Source organism: Centruroides vittatus, unplaced genomic scaffold (assembly GCF_030686945.1).
Source record: "Centruroides vittatus isolate TY-2023 unplaced genomic scaffold, ASM3068694v2 contig_941, whole genome shotgun sequence".
Taxonomy (NCBI): Eukaryota; Metazoa; Arthropoda; class Arachnida; order Scorpiones; family Buthidae; genus Centruroides; species Centruroides vittatus.
Genome location: NW_027122625.1, coordinates 265,302 through 285,711, shown reverse-complemented (window position 1 = coordinate 285,711; position 20,410 = coordinate 265,302). Strand labels below are relative to the sequence as shown.

The following is a 20,410-nucleotide window of genomic DNA, read 5'->3' as shown; positions in this document are numbered from 1 at the left end:
GCCATTATTGGTCAAATTTTCAAATGTTATTTTTAATTCAATGAACTGTAATGTTTTTTTTCTTTTTAATGTGAAAAATATTTTTACTCTACCGTATCTAAATAAAAAAATTTCAATTGTGTTTTTAGGATGTAATTTTTCAAAAAGTTTCATATTTAGTAAAATGTTTCGAAGTACAGTATAATAATGCCGGGTTTACGCGTACATGGATTTGTTGGCGCAAGTTTTCTCGTCGGTAAAATTTTCTCACTGGTTGTTTATGCACACAATTAAAACATGCCAAAAACATACACATGAAATGCATACGAATATTAGACCAGATACAGTCATTAAGTAATATTTGAATGTTTCCAGTTGCACTATCAAATGTTTACCTCTTTCCAGTAGGATGGTCGAGACGGTTAAGGCCGTTATGAGAATTCGGAATTGAATTCGGAGGGTTGAAAGCCCCAGAGGATTTTTCGAGGATATTCTGTCTCCATTCTTTACAAACCGTCCGTACTATTATGGAACTTGATTAATAATATAATTTATATATATTCTTAACGGAAAAAACAAATCATATATTAGGCTATATTAATTTATTTACTTTGGTATACAGACAATGTGGATATTTAAAAATATGCTGTAAATTATTTTACATAAAGCTTTCAGTTTGGCGTATCAGTTTGGTGTATCGATTGTCCAAGCGATTGCTCGGACTAATCGATACACCAAATTGATTTTAATAGGCTTACTAAAAAGGCCCTCTTAGGGCCTACAGAGTGTAGAGTTAAAAATAAAAAAACCGAAAGTGCCGGCATCCCTAGTGGCGCGTTATAGCTTCATGAAGCCCAGGCAAATTTGAATTAGAAGGGTCCTACTTATATTGACCTCAGAAAATTTTCTTCAAGGGAATTTTTTGGGCGAAATATTTTCTTATAAAAGATTATTTTGGAGTCTCAGGCAATTGTGCTTTTTGTCCATATGATACGCGCCAATAGGCCTTCCGCCCTTTCCAAGATACGCTATTAATCGTGTATCGAAATACCGTAAAGTACGAAAACTCATTCAATGACCAATCGCCGACGAAAACCGCCATTTTAGTAATTTCGCATCGAATCAGTGGTAGTGTGAAACTACAATTTTCAACACAACGTTTTAATTCATCCATTTAAAAAAAAAAAACTTGGTTATTTTACGTAGAAATTAAACTCCGTAAAATCAGACCATTTTTTCAAAAAAAAAAAAACGTATTTTTGGCTAATTTGGTGCTATTTTTTTGTAACCGGAAAATTTGCTTGGATACGAAAGTTGTTTATCCTCGTGCCTCGTATCTATTTCGGTATTCATGGCGTCGGAAGGTGTTGGAAACAATCCGAGAAAAGTTTTATTTCAAAGACAGCGAACCGCGCCCGAGAGAGGAGGACATCATTTTTGTGATGCTACCGGTATTATTATTATTAATTTTTATTTTTTCGGTATAAATTACGGCGAAGAAATAACGCGTGGTGTCGCATTAAAATTCTGTTGTTTCGTATATTTTGGCTAGTTGTCAAATAGCAACTCATTTAACATTCCTGCTTCTCGGTTATGTTTAACTTCTGTGAAAGCTGATGTTATTGCACGTTTTGTCTCGTGCAAAATTCAAATATTTGCTTATAAATTCGGTGATAGTTACTTTTAGGTAATCTGTACGTGTAAAAGTATATGAATATTGACCTAAAGGTAACTTTACCGTAATGAAGAAACGATTTAACAATATTGAAACGTGATATTGTTAAATCCGTATATAACAGATTGCAATGTATTCTGACATTTTACTCATTAAATTAAGACTGCAATGTTTAAATGTATGGGTAGCATGTGAACTCCGAATGACAGATTTGTCACCCCCGGAGTTATAGACCCCGTATGGGCAAAAGAATTGATGGAACTGTACCTGTACATGCACCATTCGCTGGATATTCGCCTCTGGAGGTCTGTTTTTACTGTAAGCCTTGACTGGCATTGAGCATGGAGAATAGGCAGTATATCAGTTTGTGGTAAAAACTGACTTTTGGAGGAGGATATTTGATGAAGGGTTGCATGTGTGGGTACAGTTTCGTTGACTTTTTTGCTCTTATGGGAGGTGTATAATTCTGGGAGTGGCAAATCCCTCATTTGGACTTCACATCTTACCATTTATTATGTGGAAAATTAATTTTTCATATAATGGTTTTATGCAATTATTATTATTGTACAAAAAGTTTTTAGCATTCTGTCAGCTGAAATAATTGTTGAAATCTACAGTTTATTAGCGTGTGTGAAATTTTACACATAACTATCTTGTTCGTGTACTGTAATGTGCTTTGAGATTTTATACATTTATAATATTTTTAAGTTATTGGGCTGCAAATTTGAAAAAATTGTAGACCTAATAAATTTCCATTGTTGTCCGTCTGTCTTTCCTCAATCTCGAACGGAGTTGGCTAGATGAAATCTGAGACCAGATATGGAAACCTTAGGGGCAGCACGCCCCAATTAACTATATATGAACTTTTGATGCAAACTGAAAGTCACATTATTTCAATTCAAAACTCCCACCCAAAAGCAGTTAATAGATGACTGGCATGACTTTATTGCTAACAGGGAAGGTATGATATACAGGAGCAAGATGCTGCAGTACTGATTTGAGATGGAGAGCACATATTTTAAATTAAATAAATTAAAAATATGATTAATAAAGTATCTTGTGATTGAAACTTCTTAAAAATAAGTTGTTCATTACATCAAACACAGTATATTTAAGCTGCACAATGAAGAATGTAATAGTGAGGATGAAAGCCTTACATATCTTGAAAAATAATAATAAATTGTCATGCTAAAAGCTAAAATGAATGGGATACTATATATATACATAATCTGTAATAATAATAAAATTTTTATCAGATTTAATAAGTGGTAATTATGCTTTTCTGGTATAATATGTAAATATTCAGTTTTATATTTTTCATATATATGAACGTAAGATTATATATACAGGGTATATCAGAATGATGTTTTAAAAATTTGGGGGATTGTAGAGGATGAAATTTTGAACATTTTGATATAAGGAACCCATAACCAGAAATGTGATACAAAGTTTCTACAGCACTTTGCAGTTGGTATGCTGAATGAAACAGCAGATTTATGACAAGTTTTATTGACAAAACAGTAAAGTACAATCAAACTGTACATTGAATCAGTGGCTGCATTACTTTAGAGTAAATGTTCAATGTGACAACTACCAACTTCGTGACATCATGTGCAATGATGAACCATGTTTTGTCCGACTCTCTATAAGATTCCACTCTCCCCTCTGATGGTATTAAATGCTGTAAAGATGTGCTTTGTAAGCTCATGAAGTGTTCCTACAGATGTTGTGTACACAAGGGACTTTACATAACCCCAGAGGAAGAAGTCAAGAACAATAACATGACGTCAATGGACGGAAGGGTAGCTACCAAAGTGAAGGGCAGTCAAGCACTTCCTACCATAGTAGAAACTTTATATCACATTTCCAGCTATGGATTCCTTATATCAAAACGTTCAAAATTTCATCCTCTACAATCCCCCAAATTTTTAAAACAACATTCTGTTTACACCCTGTATATATTAGATTGACTGTTTCATTTCTATTGATAGTGGAAATGAAACCTAATGGAGTACTAACAATATTAATTTATAAACATTGGAAATTTATGACAACCAATTTTGCCAACATACTATAAATAGGATATCTAAGATTTATTTAATCTAGATATTTAAGTTTCTTCATGCATTATTACAATTTTAAGATGTAAAAAAAATTTAGGCTTATTTATTTATTTTTAAGTACACTTTGATAAATCTTATTATCTATTTTAAACTCATTGGATATAAAATAGTTACAGAATGAAATACAGTAGTATTAAATTACATTTTATAATTCCAGCAAACTATTTAATTCACAAACACTTTCGACTTTATTTAAAGGCCATTCAGTTGCCTATTAAAAGATGTATAAAATTAAGAGATACAAATATAAGAAATAATTATATATAAATATATTATAAAAATATTAACTAATTAATGTTGGAATTGCCAGGTTTTTCATGAAAACATTGCCAAGCATATGAGATGCTTTTTCTGTCTTCAAAGTTAATGCAACTGCTTGTCAGGTCAACTTTGTAGATTTCTAAAGCTTCTGGAGCCCTGATGTGGTTGGTTTACAGGATTGTTTAATATGGCATTCTGGAGGTCAGCTTGCATGTCATCTCTATGGTGTAAATGGACAGGGCAGTGGTTTGTTTATAATGCAGTCGTTGTCTTTTCTGTTTCTATGTAACAGAAAAGACAAAGCTGAAAAACATAAGGCTCCAGGGGTGTACAAGATGCAACAGGTTCCAAAAAGATATGGTATATGTTGGGTCAACTAAGCATTCTATATGCAAAAAGTTGCATAACTGTATACATACATAGATATAACTTTATTTCATTCACAGAGAACTGAAAGAAAATGATGAAATTTGTGATATGCACCAGAAGCAATTATTCAATGTACAGTCAAACCTGTTTTTATGCGCTCTTTTTATGTGCGATTTTTATTTGTGCGATTTTTTTAATGCGAATTTTTAATTTGTGCGGTATAGTTGGCGACTAGTCTCGTGCGATTCGTCATGTCTCACGTTGACTTATTATAGCTAAATAAACTTATTGTAGCATAAATGCACTTATTATAGTAATATTATTGCATGAATATGCGAAAAATGAAATAATTTACTTTTTAAGTCAACAAAACACCACCTGGACAAAAATATGTAAAACAGACGATAGACCAGACGATGCATTCAAGTGCTGACATCTGTTGTCAATAAATTTTATTTCGTACGGTTTTGAGTTATTTTCTACGTGAGACTTCTTTTATGCGGTCCCTATTGACCGCATAAAAAAATTATTTTTTTAATTGTGTTGCGAAAACTATTATTTACAGCCATTCGTGAAGTTTCGTGAGATTTTTTTTAATGCGTTTTTTTTAATGCGGTCCCTATCCCCCGCATAAAAACAGGTTTGACTGTATATAGTCTACCAATTAGCAAAACTATTTGTAGTTTCCAAATCTGTTAGGTATTTCCTGAAAATAATCTGAGCATTGCTAGGATGATTGTTGTGTATGTGTATGTGTGAGATTGCAATTGCTTTTATTTAAAGATGATACTTGAGGTTATATATGGTTATGGTGGTGAGGCATCACTAATGAGTTGGTGATATCACTAGCTAGTCTAGCTATGATTGTTTTCTTTAAGAAACAGTAAGACAGTAGTTTACCATCCCTCTTCTCAAACCTTTCTCACCCTTCTCAAAAAATTACACCTACGAAGGCTGTTCAGAAAGTTTGCGGCCTTGCCTATATGCGGCGCAGTGATCAATTTAGTTTTTGGCGGGAATAATTCAGCCATCTTTGCTAAAGATACAATACCGATTTGTCGTAAAGTTTTGCCATGACAGCTTAGCAGATAGTCAGTGTGCAAGTGCTTTGTCAAAAATGGAGAAGACAGAGACTCGTGCGATCATAAAATACCTGATGATAAAAGGGTTGACCCCATCTCAAATCAAAGCTGACATGGATGAAGTTTTGGGAGAGTCTGCTCCTTCATACACCACTGTGAAAAAATGGACAGCCCTTTTTAAATCTGGCAGAGAGAGAGAGTGGAAGATGATTCTTGCAGCAGACGGCCATCAACTGCTGTCACTGAAGAAAATATCGACAAAGTTCAATACAGCATCATCAACCTTGACATTTCCGGTAAAAAGACGAAAAAATAGCAGAAAAACTAACGTTTTCGAATCTCACATCGAGATCTTCTTCAGGTTCGTTACTAGAATGTAATGGAATTCAAACTCTTTCAAAGTTTAAAAGATCGAACATCTTGAGCGTGCAATGACGATGCAAAAATATATGATAAATTTAATAGACCTGAGTCTACAATCATAACGTCGTAAAATATTCCGAAATAAAAACGTGACTATCATTGCGGATTCACCTCAGAAATATACCGCCACGCGTATGATAAAACGTTGTTGTCTTTGTAATTAATGCATTTCCCCGATTTAGTAGCCCATCTCCAGGGTCTCCAATGCCCTAATGTGGTCAGTTTTGAACGACTTCTTAATGAGGGTGGCGTTATCAAAGTCGGCTCGTATATCGGGGTCGGTGGCGTACGTCGACAGGGCGGTGGTGTGTCTTTTTTTGGCAACGTCATTCTTATGCTCAGAGACCCTTTTTTGGACGGATCTCTTGGTAGATCCAATATACACTAGGTCCCTTTGGAACCTGTGGTCTCTTAACGGGATACTGTATACTCCCGGTGCCCTTAAAATGTCCGGTTTGTCTTTGGCGTTTCTGAGAAGGGAGTAGATAGATGGCGTTCTCGTGTACGCCAACTTAGTGCCTTTCATTAGCGCTATTTCCCTATACAAGGAATGGAGGTCTTTGTTGTATAGTACAACCGTGTGCATGTCGGGACTCGAATTAGACTCACTCCGCCCTGCGGAGGTGTGATGCGCTGTGTTTGTATTACAAAAATTACGAGCTAAACTGCAGATAAGGCTACTTCTGTAACCATGGCTGGTGGCAATGTCTTCAATGTGTTTTAGTTCTGCGATCGTGTCCTCTCTTTTAGTGTTATGGGTGAATGCCCTATTTACTAACGCCCTGAACGCCGCCATCTTATAAGGGTACAGATCTTCAGACCCAGCGGGTATGTACATAGGTAGGTGGCCGGGTTTGTAGTATACCCGCGTCTCAATATTGTTTACATTGAGCTGAATGGTGACGTCTAAAAAATGTACTCTGGTGTCCGATAGTTGATCAAGCTTGAGGGTTATACCAAACGGGTTGTCGTTTACGATGTGCAAAAAATCATTGACTTTCGGCTCGCTCTTCCATATGATAAGTACGTCATCGACGTACCTACGGTACAAAATAATGTCAGGTGTAAACAAGGGAACGACATCCCTCTCTAATTGTCGTATAACCAACTCACATAGGTCGCCCGAAATTGGGCTCCCCATGGGTACCCCTCTTTTTTGTAAATATGTTGTATTGCCGAACCTAAACAGCGAATTGTAGCACATTAGATGTGTGAGTTCAAGTATATGTTTGCGGTGTGCTGGAAAACCATATTTGGCCAGCAAGACGTCCCTGAGGGCGCAGAAGCAAGGTTGGAGTTTGATGGATGGATACAGAGCCTGAAAATCAAGCACTGTGATTTGAGCGCTCTCTGTTATCTGTGTGTGTTTCAACGCGTCGACCAGCTCTCTGGAGTTCTTCACCGTTAATGAATAGTCTTCTAGGTGTCTAGCTAATATTCGGTGTAATTTGTTCTCTAGAATTCTAGTGGGGGCTCTAGCTTTATCCAGTATTGGTCTGAGAGCCGGCGTAGGCTTGTGCGTTTTCGCAAACGCAAAGAGCCTGGGCGTATCGGGTGACGCGACCACCGCCCTGTTTAAACCTTGCGTTTTTGCAAGGGGTGTGCTTGTGGAAGGGCCTAGGAAGAGCGTATACTCCTGCCTCGACAAGGTGATCGAAACAGAGGACGACCTCTTTGAACGCAACAGGGCCTTCCTACAACTTGAAAGTCAAAAGGTGGCCGTCTTTTAAGAAATATTGGCAAGAAAGTTGGCCCGTAAGTACAAGAAAAAATTGGAGTGGATAATGAGTAAACAAAAACCCGACAGGGGAAAAGCACCCCCCACCCCACTAATCTGCTGGGACGGTATTGTTCCTCCAGTTTTCCTAATCGAAGCTCTGGCGCACGGCCCGATGTATACTCCGGGCTCGTCGAGACCAAGGCTGGAAACAGTCATGCCGGACATTGAAAGAATGGTGAGCGAATTGGATGAGGTCTACAAGGAGCATTACAGATGGAGGGCTGCCATGAAAATAAGCTATAACAAACGTAATGAAAAAGAGAGCATATGGAGGCAAGTAAGAAGAACCAAGAAATGGCTTGCAGAGGAACGTGTTATTCTACTAAAGGCGGATAAGAACAGAACACTGGTTCTACTCAAGGAAGAGACCTACAAAACAATGATGATGCAGTACATCGCGGATACAGAATGTGAGCAGGTCACGGATAATTATGTGAACAAGTTGCAGGCTCGTGTGGTACGGTTCACGAGCACACCCCTTGCAAAAACGCAAGGTTTAAACAGGGCGGTGGTCGCGTCACCCGATACGCCCAGGCTCTTTGCGTTTGCGAAAACGCACAAGCCTACGCCGGCTCTCAGACCAATACTGGATAAAGCTAGAGCCCCCACTAGAATTCTAGAGAACAAATTACACCGAATATTAGCTAGACACCTAGAAGACTATTCATTAACGGTGAAGAACTCCAGAGAGCTGGTCGACGCGTTGAAACACACACAGATAACAGAGAGCGCTCAAATCACAGTGCTTGATTTTCAGGCTCTGTATCCATCCATCAAACTCCAACCTTGCTTCTGCGCCCTCAGGGACGTCTTGCTGGCCAAATATGGTTTTCCAGCACACCGCAAACATATACTTGAACTCACACATCTAATGTGCTACAATTCGCTGTTTAGGTTCGGCAATACAACATATTTACAAAAAAGAGGGGTACCCATGGGGAGCCCAATTTCGGGCGACCTATGTGAGTTGGTTATACGACAATTAGAGAGGGATGTCGTTCCCTTGTTTACACCTGACATTATTTTGTACCGTAGGTACGTCGATGACGTACTTATCATATGGAAGAGCGAGCCGAAAGTCAATGATTTTTTGCACATCGTAAACGACAACCCGTTTGGTATAACCCTCAAGCTTGATCAACTATCGGACACCAGAGTACATTTTTTAGACGTCACCATTCAGCTCAATGTAAACAATATTGAGACGCGGGTATACTACAAACCCGGCCACCTACCTATGTACATACCCGCTGGGTCTGAAGATCTGTACCCTTATAAGATGGCGGCGTTCAGGGCGTTAGTAAATAGGGCATTCACCCATAACACTAAAAGAGAGGACACGATCGCAGAACTAAAACACATTGAAGACATTGCCACCAGCCATGGTTACAGAAGTAGCCTTATCTGCAGTTTAGCTCGTAATTTTTGTAATACAAACACAGCGCATCACACCTCCGCAGGGCGGAGTGAGTCTAATTCGAGTCCCGACATGCACACGGTTGTACTATACAACAAAGACCTCCATTCCTTGTATAGGGAAATAGCGCTAATGAAAGGCACTAAGTTGGCGTACACGAGAACGCCATCTATCTACTCCCTTCTCAGAAACGCCAAAGACAAACCGGACATTTTAAGGGCACCGGGAGTATACAGTATCCCGTTAAGAGACCACAGGTTCCAAAGGGACCTAGTGTATATTGGATCTACCAAGAGATCCGTCCAAAAAAGGGTCTCTGAGCATAAGAATGACGTTGCCAAAAAAAGACACACCACCGCCCTGTCGACGTACGCCACCGACCCCGATATACGAGCCGACTTTGATAACGCCACCCTCATTAAGAAGTCGTTCAAAACTGACCACATTAGGGCATTGGAGACCCTGGAGATGGGCTACTAAATCGGGGAAATGCATTAATTACAAAGACAACAACGTTTTATCATACGCGTGGCGGTATATTTCTGAGGTGAATCCGCAATGATAGTCACGTTTTTATTTCGGAATATTTTACGACGTTATGATTGTAGACTCAGGTCTATTAAATTTATCATATATTTTTGCATCGTCATTGCACGCTCAAGATGTTCGATCTTTTAAACTTTGAAAGAGTTTGAATTCCATTACATTCTAGTAACGAACCTGAAGAAGATCTCGATGTGAGATTCGAAAACGTTAGTTTTTCTGCTATTTTTTCGTCTTTTTACCGGAAATGTCAAGGTTGATGATGCTGTATTGAACATTATGTGTACTGGTACTGACAGGTGAAGATTGTTTATCGACAAAGTTCATGATTTGGTATTAGCAGATCACCGTTTAAAAATGCATGAGATAGCTGAGACAACAGGCATCTCTGTCGACCAAGTGCACCACATCTTAACCGAAAATTTGGGTATGACAAAGGTCTCAGCAAGGTGGATGCTGCGTCTGCTGACCGCCGAGCAAAAACGTGTTTGCACTTTGATGTCAAAGGAGTGTTTGGACTTCTACCAGAAAAACCGACAGGATTTCTTGCGTCGGTTTGTGACTACTGACGAAACATGGATCCACTACTACACTCCTGAAACAAAAGAATAGTCGAAGCAATGGAAACACCACAGTTCACCACCACCAAAGAAGGCAAAGACAGTTCCATCAGCGGGGAAAATGATGGCCTCGTTTTTTGGGATGCTAAAGGCATCATTTTTATTGACTATCTAGAAAGAGGAAAGACCATCAATGCTGTCTATTACTATGAGCTTTTGGAAAAACTGAAGAAAGAAATAGAAGAAAAGAGGCTACACTTGAAGAAGAAAAAGGTTCTGTTCCACCACGATTAAGCACCTGCACATTCCACCAGAATCACCGAACAAAAGATAAATGAACTTCACTTCCAATTAGTTCCACATCCACCGTACTCACCTGATTTGGCCCCAGTGACTTCCACCTTTTTCCAAACCTAAAAAAATTCTTGGCTGGAAAGAGATTCCACTCGAATGACGAAGTCATCTCTGAAGTGAATGAGTATTTTGCACACCTTGACAAATTGACCTATTGTGATGGCATAAAAAGGCTAGAACATTGCTGGAACAAGTGCATTGCTAATAAAGGTGACTATATCAAAAAATAAAAAAAGTTTTAACATTATTTTGTTTGTTCTATTTGAGGCTGCGAACTTTCTGAACAGTCCTCGTACTGTATTTTAGAAAAATCCAGCAACAAGTTGCTTAACTTTCCAAGCAACATTTGGTGGTGTCATCTGTTATGATATTTTATTTTTTAAAAATTTTTTATATTTAACTATTGTAAAATGACAAAAATCTTAATTTTGAGGGTATGGATGGGTTTTATAAAAAAAATTGTAAATGCTAATAACAAGTAAAATCATTAAGTTTGACCCTGCTGGAGATACACATGACCCCCTTTATCTTCCCACCCTCTCGACCTTTAATCACCAAGATTTAATATCATCGATCCCCCTAATAAATAAACCTCCCTGCAAAATTTTAGAAATTTTTGACAAAAAGCATGGGAGTTATTGATCTTTAGAAAGGATGAACAAAGTCATGACACAAACACACAACACAACACACACACACACACACACACTAACATCCATACATACAGAAAAAACTGCCCAAACTTTTTTGCATTTCTTGACATTTTAAGGTTCCAAGTCCAAAAGTGTAAAAATCTGTGGAGTCATCATTTTTTGACTAATCGCCATACTTTTCTCTTATATATAACAGCTAGAAAAGTAAAAATGATTCACACAAAATCATATTGTTTTGAATATGTCAAATGTTTTTTTTTTTTTTATAATTTACAACTTGTAAATTATAAGTAATACTGAATAGAACTTCCTCAAGAAATTGGAACAGTATATATAGATTTGAACATACACCTTTACGTTTATTTGCTGGAAAATTAGTGCTTAGGTGTATGTTCGAATCTATATAAGTAATAATTAAAAGTTGTGTTATGAATGTAAAAGAATTCAAATTTAAAGATTTGGGGAGAATTTCTTGCATTGCTACTATTTTCCGATATATTATTGTGTAAGATTTGCTTAAGAAAGAATTACGGTAAACTCTAATTTACATTTATGTCAAATTTATGATGCTTCCATTTTACTGTCAAAAATATACATTTAAATGAAAATGTAAACAACTTTGTTGATCAGATTCATATACGTATGTAGTAGATATTTTGTAATCTTCAAGAAAAAATTAAGAATGTTATTTGTTAAAGTTACTGTTGGATTTTAATAATATTTTTGAAGGTTTATTCACTTAGATACAATAAAATATTATTTTATATTTATATTCTGGATTTATATATTATTTGAATTAGTGTATTCCAATAAAATCGCCTAGATTTTTATTAGTAAATTTATGAATTTCATCATCAAAAAGTTGATATGATATTTATTACTATTGTTGGTTTACTGTCAGTGTATTATATGACACAGATCTGTGTTAATAATTTGATTAATTATTATTTTGAATTAGTAGGTCAATATCATTTTTGCCACAGCATTTTCTTAACTAAGATGCCCTTTAAGAAATAAGGACATTGATGTTTTTTTTTAATAAAATATGAAAGATTTTTCTGGATATTGCCATCATAATTATCAAATGAAACCAGATTAAAATGTGTGTGTAGTTTGTTGGAAAAACTATAACATTTTTGGATAAAATTTTTTATTAAAAGGAGTTTTATTGATGTAAAAACTGTAGTTTAATAACAAAACTACTCAGTATATTTTATTAAAATGTATCTATACCTATAAGGAAAATTCTTTGTAAGAAATTCAGCATTTTAATTACCATATATTTCCGCTGATAAGACGATAGTTGAATCATAAAAAAAAGGCCCCCAAAATCCGGAGTCATCTTATAGGACAGATACAGAAAAATTAGATTGAAATTTATATAAATTGTCCGTTTTTTTATAATAGTTTTAAACCGTAATTATTTACTAGTAGAGAGTGGGGCATGTCCACAAAATAGAATAGCCCATACAACATTTTTATGGATAGTCAAGGTCAATGCCCGAATCAGTGAGAACGTTTGCAACAATAGCAAGGCAGAAAATAAAATTTGTTCATTCAAAAAATTACAAATAGGACATAATTCCGTATACGCTATACAGTATTATTATCCAGCTGATGATTGCTGGTCTAAACTAAATTCATAGGCCGTTGATAGTTTTGGGGTTGTCTTATAGGACAGATATATGCTAAGACTATAATACTTTGCCGAAAATTTATACCTCGTCTTATCCGCGGAAATATACAGTATAGTTAATCTGATAAACTTTCACATCATCTAATTCAGTATCTACTAGCATTCTTATCATTCCTCCTCTCCCAAGTTTTTGAAGTATTCTTTCAGTCTTGTCTAAGTTCTGTTTCTCATAGCTGGAACTAGATCTTGTACAGGAGCAATCTCTTTTATCAATAATGAATAAACTCCCTATTTATCACTTAGTTTTTTCTTGTCTTCCTTGTTTCTCAGTTTATTGAAAAATGTGACGTTAACCTTAAATGCTATCTCGGTTTGGTTTGTCACACTTTTCAGAGTTTCATAAAAGCTTGGACCCCAAGAGTCAACATAATAGTATTGCAACTATCCTGGTATTTGAGAAATGGGAAAAAAAGCAGATACATTTATATATTTTTTAAATCACAATGATAACTCTACATCAAAGACTTCAATGATTATATATTTTAGTCTTTGATACTAATAATAAAAAATATATTTATTGTTTAAGTTTCAGTCAGATTATTAACAGAAACAAAAGGATAATTTCCATATAATTTTTTAGAATATAATGTTATATAATTTCAGTTATCTTTAATGCATTAAGCATTCCAATAGAAAGGCATAAAATATCACACTAGGCCATGCTCTTTCTTATGGACAAAATAGCTGTTCTATCAAAAACATTCTATCATAAAACAATTTACTGGGCCAAGTACAATTTCCATTCCCACAGGCCATGCTCTAACCATTTTCATTACGTTTATATGGCTGGAGTGTTTCTGCAAAGTAACACAGTACAGATTCTAATGTATAGCATGTGTTGTGTTTTGTGCAACACACAGCCTGGCTGAATTGCTGGGTGTGTTGCTTATTTACAGCACATTGTGCTGTGTTAAATCATAACTTAGCAGTGAATGTATAATAATTTCATGCATGCAATCATACATATACATGGTATATGATGCAGTATATATTTGTACTTGCTGTTAAAAATTTTAACACCTTAGGACAGTACTATTTCTTATTTTTATTTAAATTATTTTTTGATATATGATAGTATAGTTTTAACAAAATATGCTCTTAAATCAATACACTGTAAGAACAAATTTCTGAAGAAACTAGTTGGTCGTATAATGCAAAATTTATTTTTCTTAATCTATTCTCAGTTCTATAAATCTTCCATAATAATACTGAATCATTATAGTGATTAAAACAAAACAGCAATAAGAAAAATGTTTTTGGCAATAAATTATTTATAGTAGTGCATATTTTATTCACTTTTAAATCATAAATAAATTGTAAAAAATGATAACATTTTAATTATTTTGAACAGATGAAAACTAAATTATTTTTATTATTTAGGTTTAGAGAAAGGAGATATTCTTAGTAGTAAACAGAGAATACAATTTGATCATGAACTAGAAACTAGCATCAGATTATTAGACAGAGGTGAGTTTTTTCAAATTAAATTATTTAATACTTTGATATTTATAGCGTATGACTCTTAGAATATATACAGCTCTGACGTTTTAACATAACTGTGTGAAAATGTTAACATCGAATTTCCTAAATATGATTAACTTATTAATATAAAATATTCACATGCTTGTTAAAAATGCATATACATATATTATTATTAGAAGTTGACATTTAGCAAAAACAACACTCCAATACTGGTTAATATTAATTCGAGATTCATTGCGTCACAAAACCAACGGACCAGCAATAAAAAAGTACTATTCACTTTGAGAAGTGAATGTTTTCGTCCACTTTTAAAAGGACATCCTCAGGCCGGTGTAGTATGCGTCCTTTCAAAAATGGACGAAAACATTCACTTCTCAAAGTGAATAGTACTTTTTTATTGCTGGTCCGTTGGTTTTGTAACATAGTGGATCTCTGGTTAACATCTAGAACTTTAGACCTGTATAATAAATCTTGCTGTTTTTTATATGGTTGAAATCAATAAGCTTATAATATAATAAAAAGTAAAATTTAACAAGAGGAAAGTATGAATAAATATATTCATATTTTTTTTATATTTGAATATTTGGTAGAATGGTTAAGGACCATTCATGTGTTCAGTTTAAGGAAGGGAGGGGGTTGCAAAAAGTACAGTACATTATTGTATACAGTGGGAAAGAGGGGAGTCAAGGTATTGTCTACATAGACTTTTTTAATGGTTTTAGTGGCATACAAATTTCATTCTTATAAGCTTTCTAGTCATGTGAACTATCAATTAGAAAATATTTGCAGAAAATATTTTTTAGGCCACATTTCTTCAATGTCAATTGGATCTTTGAATTATTGTACATATAATTAAAGGAGAGTTTGACAAAAGTACATCATTGTGCAGTACATAACAGTGAGAAAGGGATCAAAAATTGTAATCAATGAACAACCCTAAAAAAGCTAACTTATCAAACTATTCAGGAACTCAAAGATACTGCATACAGAAATTTAAACTGTTAGTTAAAAATAAATAATACAACACTTATCAGTAATCAGTAAAAGATTAACTTTCTTATATACTTTTAGAGTATTATTTAAACAAATTTTTACTGTAGAAACAATTTAAGATAACGAAACATTATGAAAACAATAATTTGAATGGTTCACATATTTTACATGAATTAAATATTATAATACAATTTTGAAATATGTGTCATTGTAGCCATTATCTGTTTATATCATATTTCAATTTATTTTATTACAAATTTCATCTATAATAATACAAATTTATATACTGCATGATTTTGTAATAGGTATACAAAATGCAAAATGTAGCTATAACGAAATAATAATAAATTAAATTTGTTGAATTTTAATTTAAACTTTTGTTGCAAAACAAATTTAAAAAGACTGACAAGTAATGAATAGTGAAATTAAAAAAAAAATATTTTTCAATTTCGTAATAAATGTACAGATAAATTTTTAAAATTAAAGATGCTTACATTTATTTATATATTAATAATTAGTGATGGGACGATTAATTGGAAAATCGGAAATCTGAAAAATTGGGCATTTTCCAGGAATCGAGCAAATTCTAAAAATAATTCCTCCACATTTAGTAAGAAAATTAATTATTTGTTTCAGTTGAAGATTAAAAATGTTTAAATTACGATATTAATAATTAAGTATGTATTAATTTATTGGAAACTTCTGTGTTGATAAAGTACAGAGTATGCCTCGTGTGTGCGGCACCCCATACACGAGGCAATGTCTGTCATGGTGGACATTTCTTTTGTTTAGTCAGAGCAATGAGAGATTGCACTTGGTCAGTACTAATGGGTCCCATTTTAGGAAAGATAGGGTGACATTTGTGTTGCTCCCTGCTGTCATTGGCCTGGCTTGACCAACGATTTCAAATCAAGGGCTGTGGTTGGCAAAACAATTTAAAATATAAATAAAATTATATTTTAATTGAAAAAATATTATATAAAGTTATTTTTAATATTTAATATGTTTACTTATAATGATAAAATGACTTTTTCATTATAATTATGAAGGTTTTTATGATTCACAGATTATGCTGTAATACAGGTACTCTTCACTTTACGACCGAGTTCCGTTCCGATGACTACGTCGTTAAGCGAATTGGTTGATAAGCAAGGCACTTGCACCAGGAATATAGGATCGTTGTAAAATTATACAAATTATGGAACAAATTTTATTCATAAAAAGACTATTATAGTACGCTATTAGCCTATTATAGTACTATAAGACTATTATAGTACGCGCAAGCCTATTATAGTATGCTTAGTGTGCATGTCACCATTCGCTACTGACCGACACTCAAGCTGAGAAAGGGGATTCCCCGAATTGCAGGTCAAAACTTGATTGGTCGTAAGTGCGAGTGGTCGTTAAGCAGATAGCTCATAAAGTGGGGAGTACCTGTATGGTAAATTTTCAAATGTGATCTTAAGTAAAAAATACCTGTTTATGCCATTTTTCGTTTTAAAAATTGATTTTTGAGATGAGTCGGTCTAAACATTTGTGGCTCAAATGAATGAATTCAAAAATTAGTTAACTCGTGGTGATGATATTTTATCAGCTTGTTGCATCATTTACTGAATCTCATTTAGTAAATGCTTTAATTCCATTGTATTTAATATATAATGGAATTAAAGCATTTATAAGGCATGCCAATTGCAAGAAGCATGAAAAAAGAAGTACATCTTCTCATTTACCTGCCCCTCCCCCTGGTCATCACATTGGCCAACAAAGCAGTTTCCAAAGATGGTGACCATAGATGATGATATGGAATAGTTCTTTGAATAAAAGGGAATTAGCTATAATTTCTTTTGATGGTATTGTAATATTAATTTCATCTGAAATAAGGCTACATATTTATTTTGTAGTGCATAATAAAAGCATGCATATCCACATATATATGGAGAATTTTTGGGATTTTAAAAGATTGATTCTGGATTTTCCAGTGTTTTCCATTCATAAACTTGATGTTTATTAATTAATGAATGTACTGTGTTCATAATGTAAATCATTACTTTTTCTAAACTAAAATAAACCTCAGAAGGTATTCAGAAGAATCAGAATTGGGAATAGTATAGGAATCGGGCATTTTCGGCAGAATTGGAATTGGGAGAAATTTTGGTATCGTCCCATCACAATTAATAATACTTTATTTTGACTAATCTTTTGCTCTTTTATTCCTGACATTAGAATTGCATCAGCAAAGATTGACTGCACTTCGTGAATTGGCAGATAAACTCCAAGAAACTTCTTGGAAATACCCTCCTATTGATCAACTACTTGGACTATAAGTAATGTAAAATAGATAACTGTCATCAATCGAAATGGCATTTGGAGGACCAATAGTTCTAAGCTATCACGATTCTTTGCTTAGAGAATCGGATTTGAAAATATTATGTGGTCCGCATTGGTTAAACGATAATCTCATTGGTTTCTGGTTTCAATACCTAGAGCACGATTTATATCGAGAAAATGCAAATCAGATAGGATTTATTAGTCCAGAAGTGACTCAGTTTATTAAATTAGGAGTGGTGGAAGATTTACAAAATACTTTGTCATCTTTAAATATTACAAGTAAAGAGCTGTTATTTCTTCCCATCAATGATTGTTCTTTTCAGGACAGTCCTGGAGGGTCACACTGGAGTTTGTTAGTATACAGAGCAAGTTTTCATATTTTTGAACATTATGATTCTCACACAGGCAGTGTTAACAGATTACATGCTGAAAATGTTGCCAAAATTTTAACACCTTTTATACTTGAGAAAGGGGCCGAGGTGGAAGTTCTAGAAATGGAGTGTACCCAACAACAAAACGGTTTTGACTGTGGTTTACACGTTATCTGTAATACCGAAGCTCTCTGTCGGAAACAGTTTGCAAATAATCCCAACCATGTATCTGATATTGCTTCTCCAGAATCTGTTAGAAGAGCTAGAAGTGACTTAAGAAATATTATATGTTCACTTAAAAAGAAATAATTTGTTATTGTGCTAATGTACTTTTTCTGGTCTTACTAATATTTCAAATTTAATATATTTAAACTTTTCTTATTAAAAATTTTTGATATAAATTTAATGATTTCAAATAATTAATAATAATATCTTAACATTTATAAATTTTAATGCCTAAGAAAGTTTCTGTTAAACAATCAAAGTATAATGCTCAATTTTTAAATTTATTTATAAATGTAAAATTCAAATTGCCACTACTGATAAATCTTGAATATTTTATTAAACTCTGTAAAAGCACAAAGAAACTACTGTCAAACTTCTTAACTTTTTCCATTCTAAATTATATTTCGTATGAAAAAATAACATCAATATAACAAAATGCTTTAAAACTTCTTCCGATTTCAGCTCAAATTCAATTAATATCTTTAAAATATTGAAATATATTTCTGCATTAAAGTAAGAAAAGAAAAAAAAAAAACTTCAAATCTACAAATTTAAAGAATTTTAATGCTATTGTTTATCATACATTTGATATATAATTCAGAATGGAAGTCGTATTTAGTCTCACAGAAAATAACTTCATGAACAAACTATTCTATTATATCTATGTTATATCAGAAACTGATATTTGTTATATCTAAAATAACAACCTTTTTATTATACGTGGTATTTCTCTTGTACAAACTTTAAGTTTTTTTTATAAATTTTTCATTTTATTTGACAAGAAGTCATCTAAGACTCGTCAAATAAAATTAATTAATTTTCAGTTTAAGTACAGTCCTCGATTTTTGGACAGTTCACTTTTCATACATTTGTACCCCTTAAATACACTTTTCACATGCCAAATTTAGAGTTTTATACATTTTCAGCTGAAAAACAAACAGAAATTTCAAGTTATCGTGCAGTGTTACTCTCTACCAATTTGATTTTGGTAACAGCCAAAACTATTTATGAAAATTAATTTTTATTGAGTGTTTAAGCAATGATTTGTTTCATGCATTATACCATATTTATTTCGTATATTTATTTTGTTTTTAGATTTTTGGAAATGAAATGCCCTTCATAACATGCACCTTTATCGTCTGACTTTGACATTCCATTTTCATATACATTTTTAGGAACACTTTGTCCAAAAGTTGAGGATTGCTTGCAGTATTTCATAATTTTCTTAGTATAGCTGATTTATAACTCTTGTACAAGTAAATTGTTCGTATGTAGAGAATTATTTAGCAACTGATCATACTCGATAACTAGAAGTTTGACTGTACTTTATCTGTAAAATATGTCCAAAGTTCCATTCTTGTTCCATTTCTTAACATTTAAGAATTATATGAAAGATCCATTCTAAACTTAAAAATTTTATGCTAAAAAATTTACTTTATTATTGCTGTTATAATCTGATAACTATATAAAAACCTATTTGCTGTTTTAAACTTAGTGATACTTGATTGATTGTAATATTTGCTTTTAATAAAACCAAATTTAAAACCCTTGTTTTCAGAAAGTTTTGCAAAATGTTTGTATATTCAATTAAAAAAGGAATCCAGCTTATGTTAGCACTTTGTCCATTTGTCACTTCGTATGTATTTAACGAGCTTTTCAAATCTCAATTATTTTTGAGATTTGTGTGATATAATTCTATATGTGAGTCCAAAGTTGAATTCAGTTAGCTCAGAGGAAATTGAGGTTTATACAAACACTAAATAAAAAGTCAAATATATTATTAAGAGAGAATTAAGAATACAATATCACTTATTTAATTTGTACTCAAATTCTTTACGGCTTTTCTTCTGATGTTGATAGACAAGACAGTTAAGGTGTCAGCCTGCCATTCTGGAGTCCAGGATTAAATCCAGGTGAGGAATTTTTCATGGACGGTCCGTCTTAGATATGTCAGGTCCTGTCCCTCACCACCTGTTCACTCCTATTATGGGCCTGGCCCAAAGCTGGATTTACGTAAAAGCTACAGATTAGATCTTTGGATTACAAAGGGCTTCATTCTATTCTCAAAGACAGTTTATTATATTGCCCATTATTAT

General features: G+C 33.7%; 2 protein-coding genes across 2 annotated transcripts; both read left to right on the top strand.

The window, feature by feature from the left end:
* The first annotated feature begins 1,280 nt into the window (after positions 1-1,280).
* Positions 1,281-17,752, top strand: LOC136984952 (uncharacterized). The gene is made up of 3 exons (XM_067282100.1): positions 1,281-1,430; positions 14,296-14,382; positions 17,614-17,752. Exons 1-3 carry the CDS (start codon positions 1,331-1,333, stop codon positions 17,712-17,714), a joined length of 288 nt encoding a protein of 95 aa, XP_067138201.1. The 5' UTR covers positions 1,281-1,330; the 3' UTR covers positions 17,715-17,752.
* Positions 17,748-18,495, top strand: LOC136984951 (sentrin-specific protease 8-like). The gene has a single exon (XM_067282099.1). It carries the CDS (start codon positions 17,748-17,750, stop codon positions 18,396-18,398), a length of 651 nt encoding a protein of 216 aa, XP_067138200.1. The 3' UTR covers positions 18,399-18,495.
* The last annotated feature ends 1,915 nt before the right edge of the window (positions 18,496-20,410 follow it).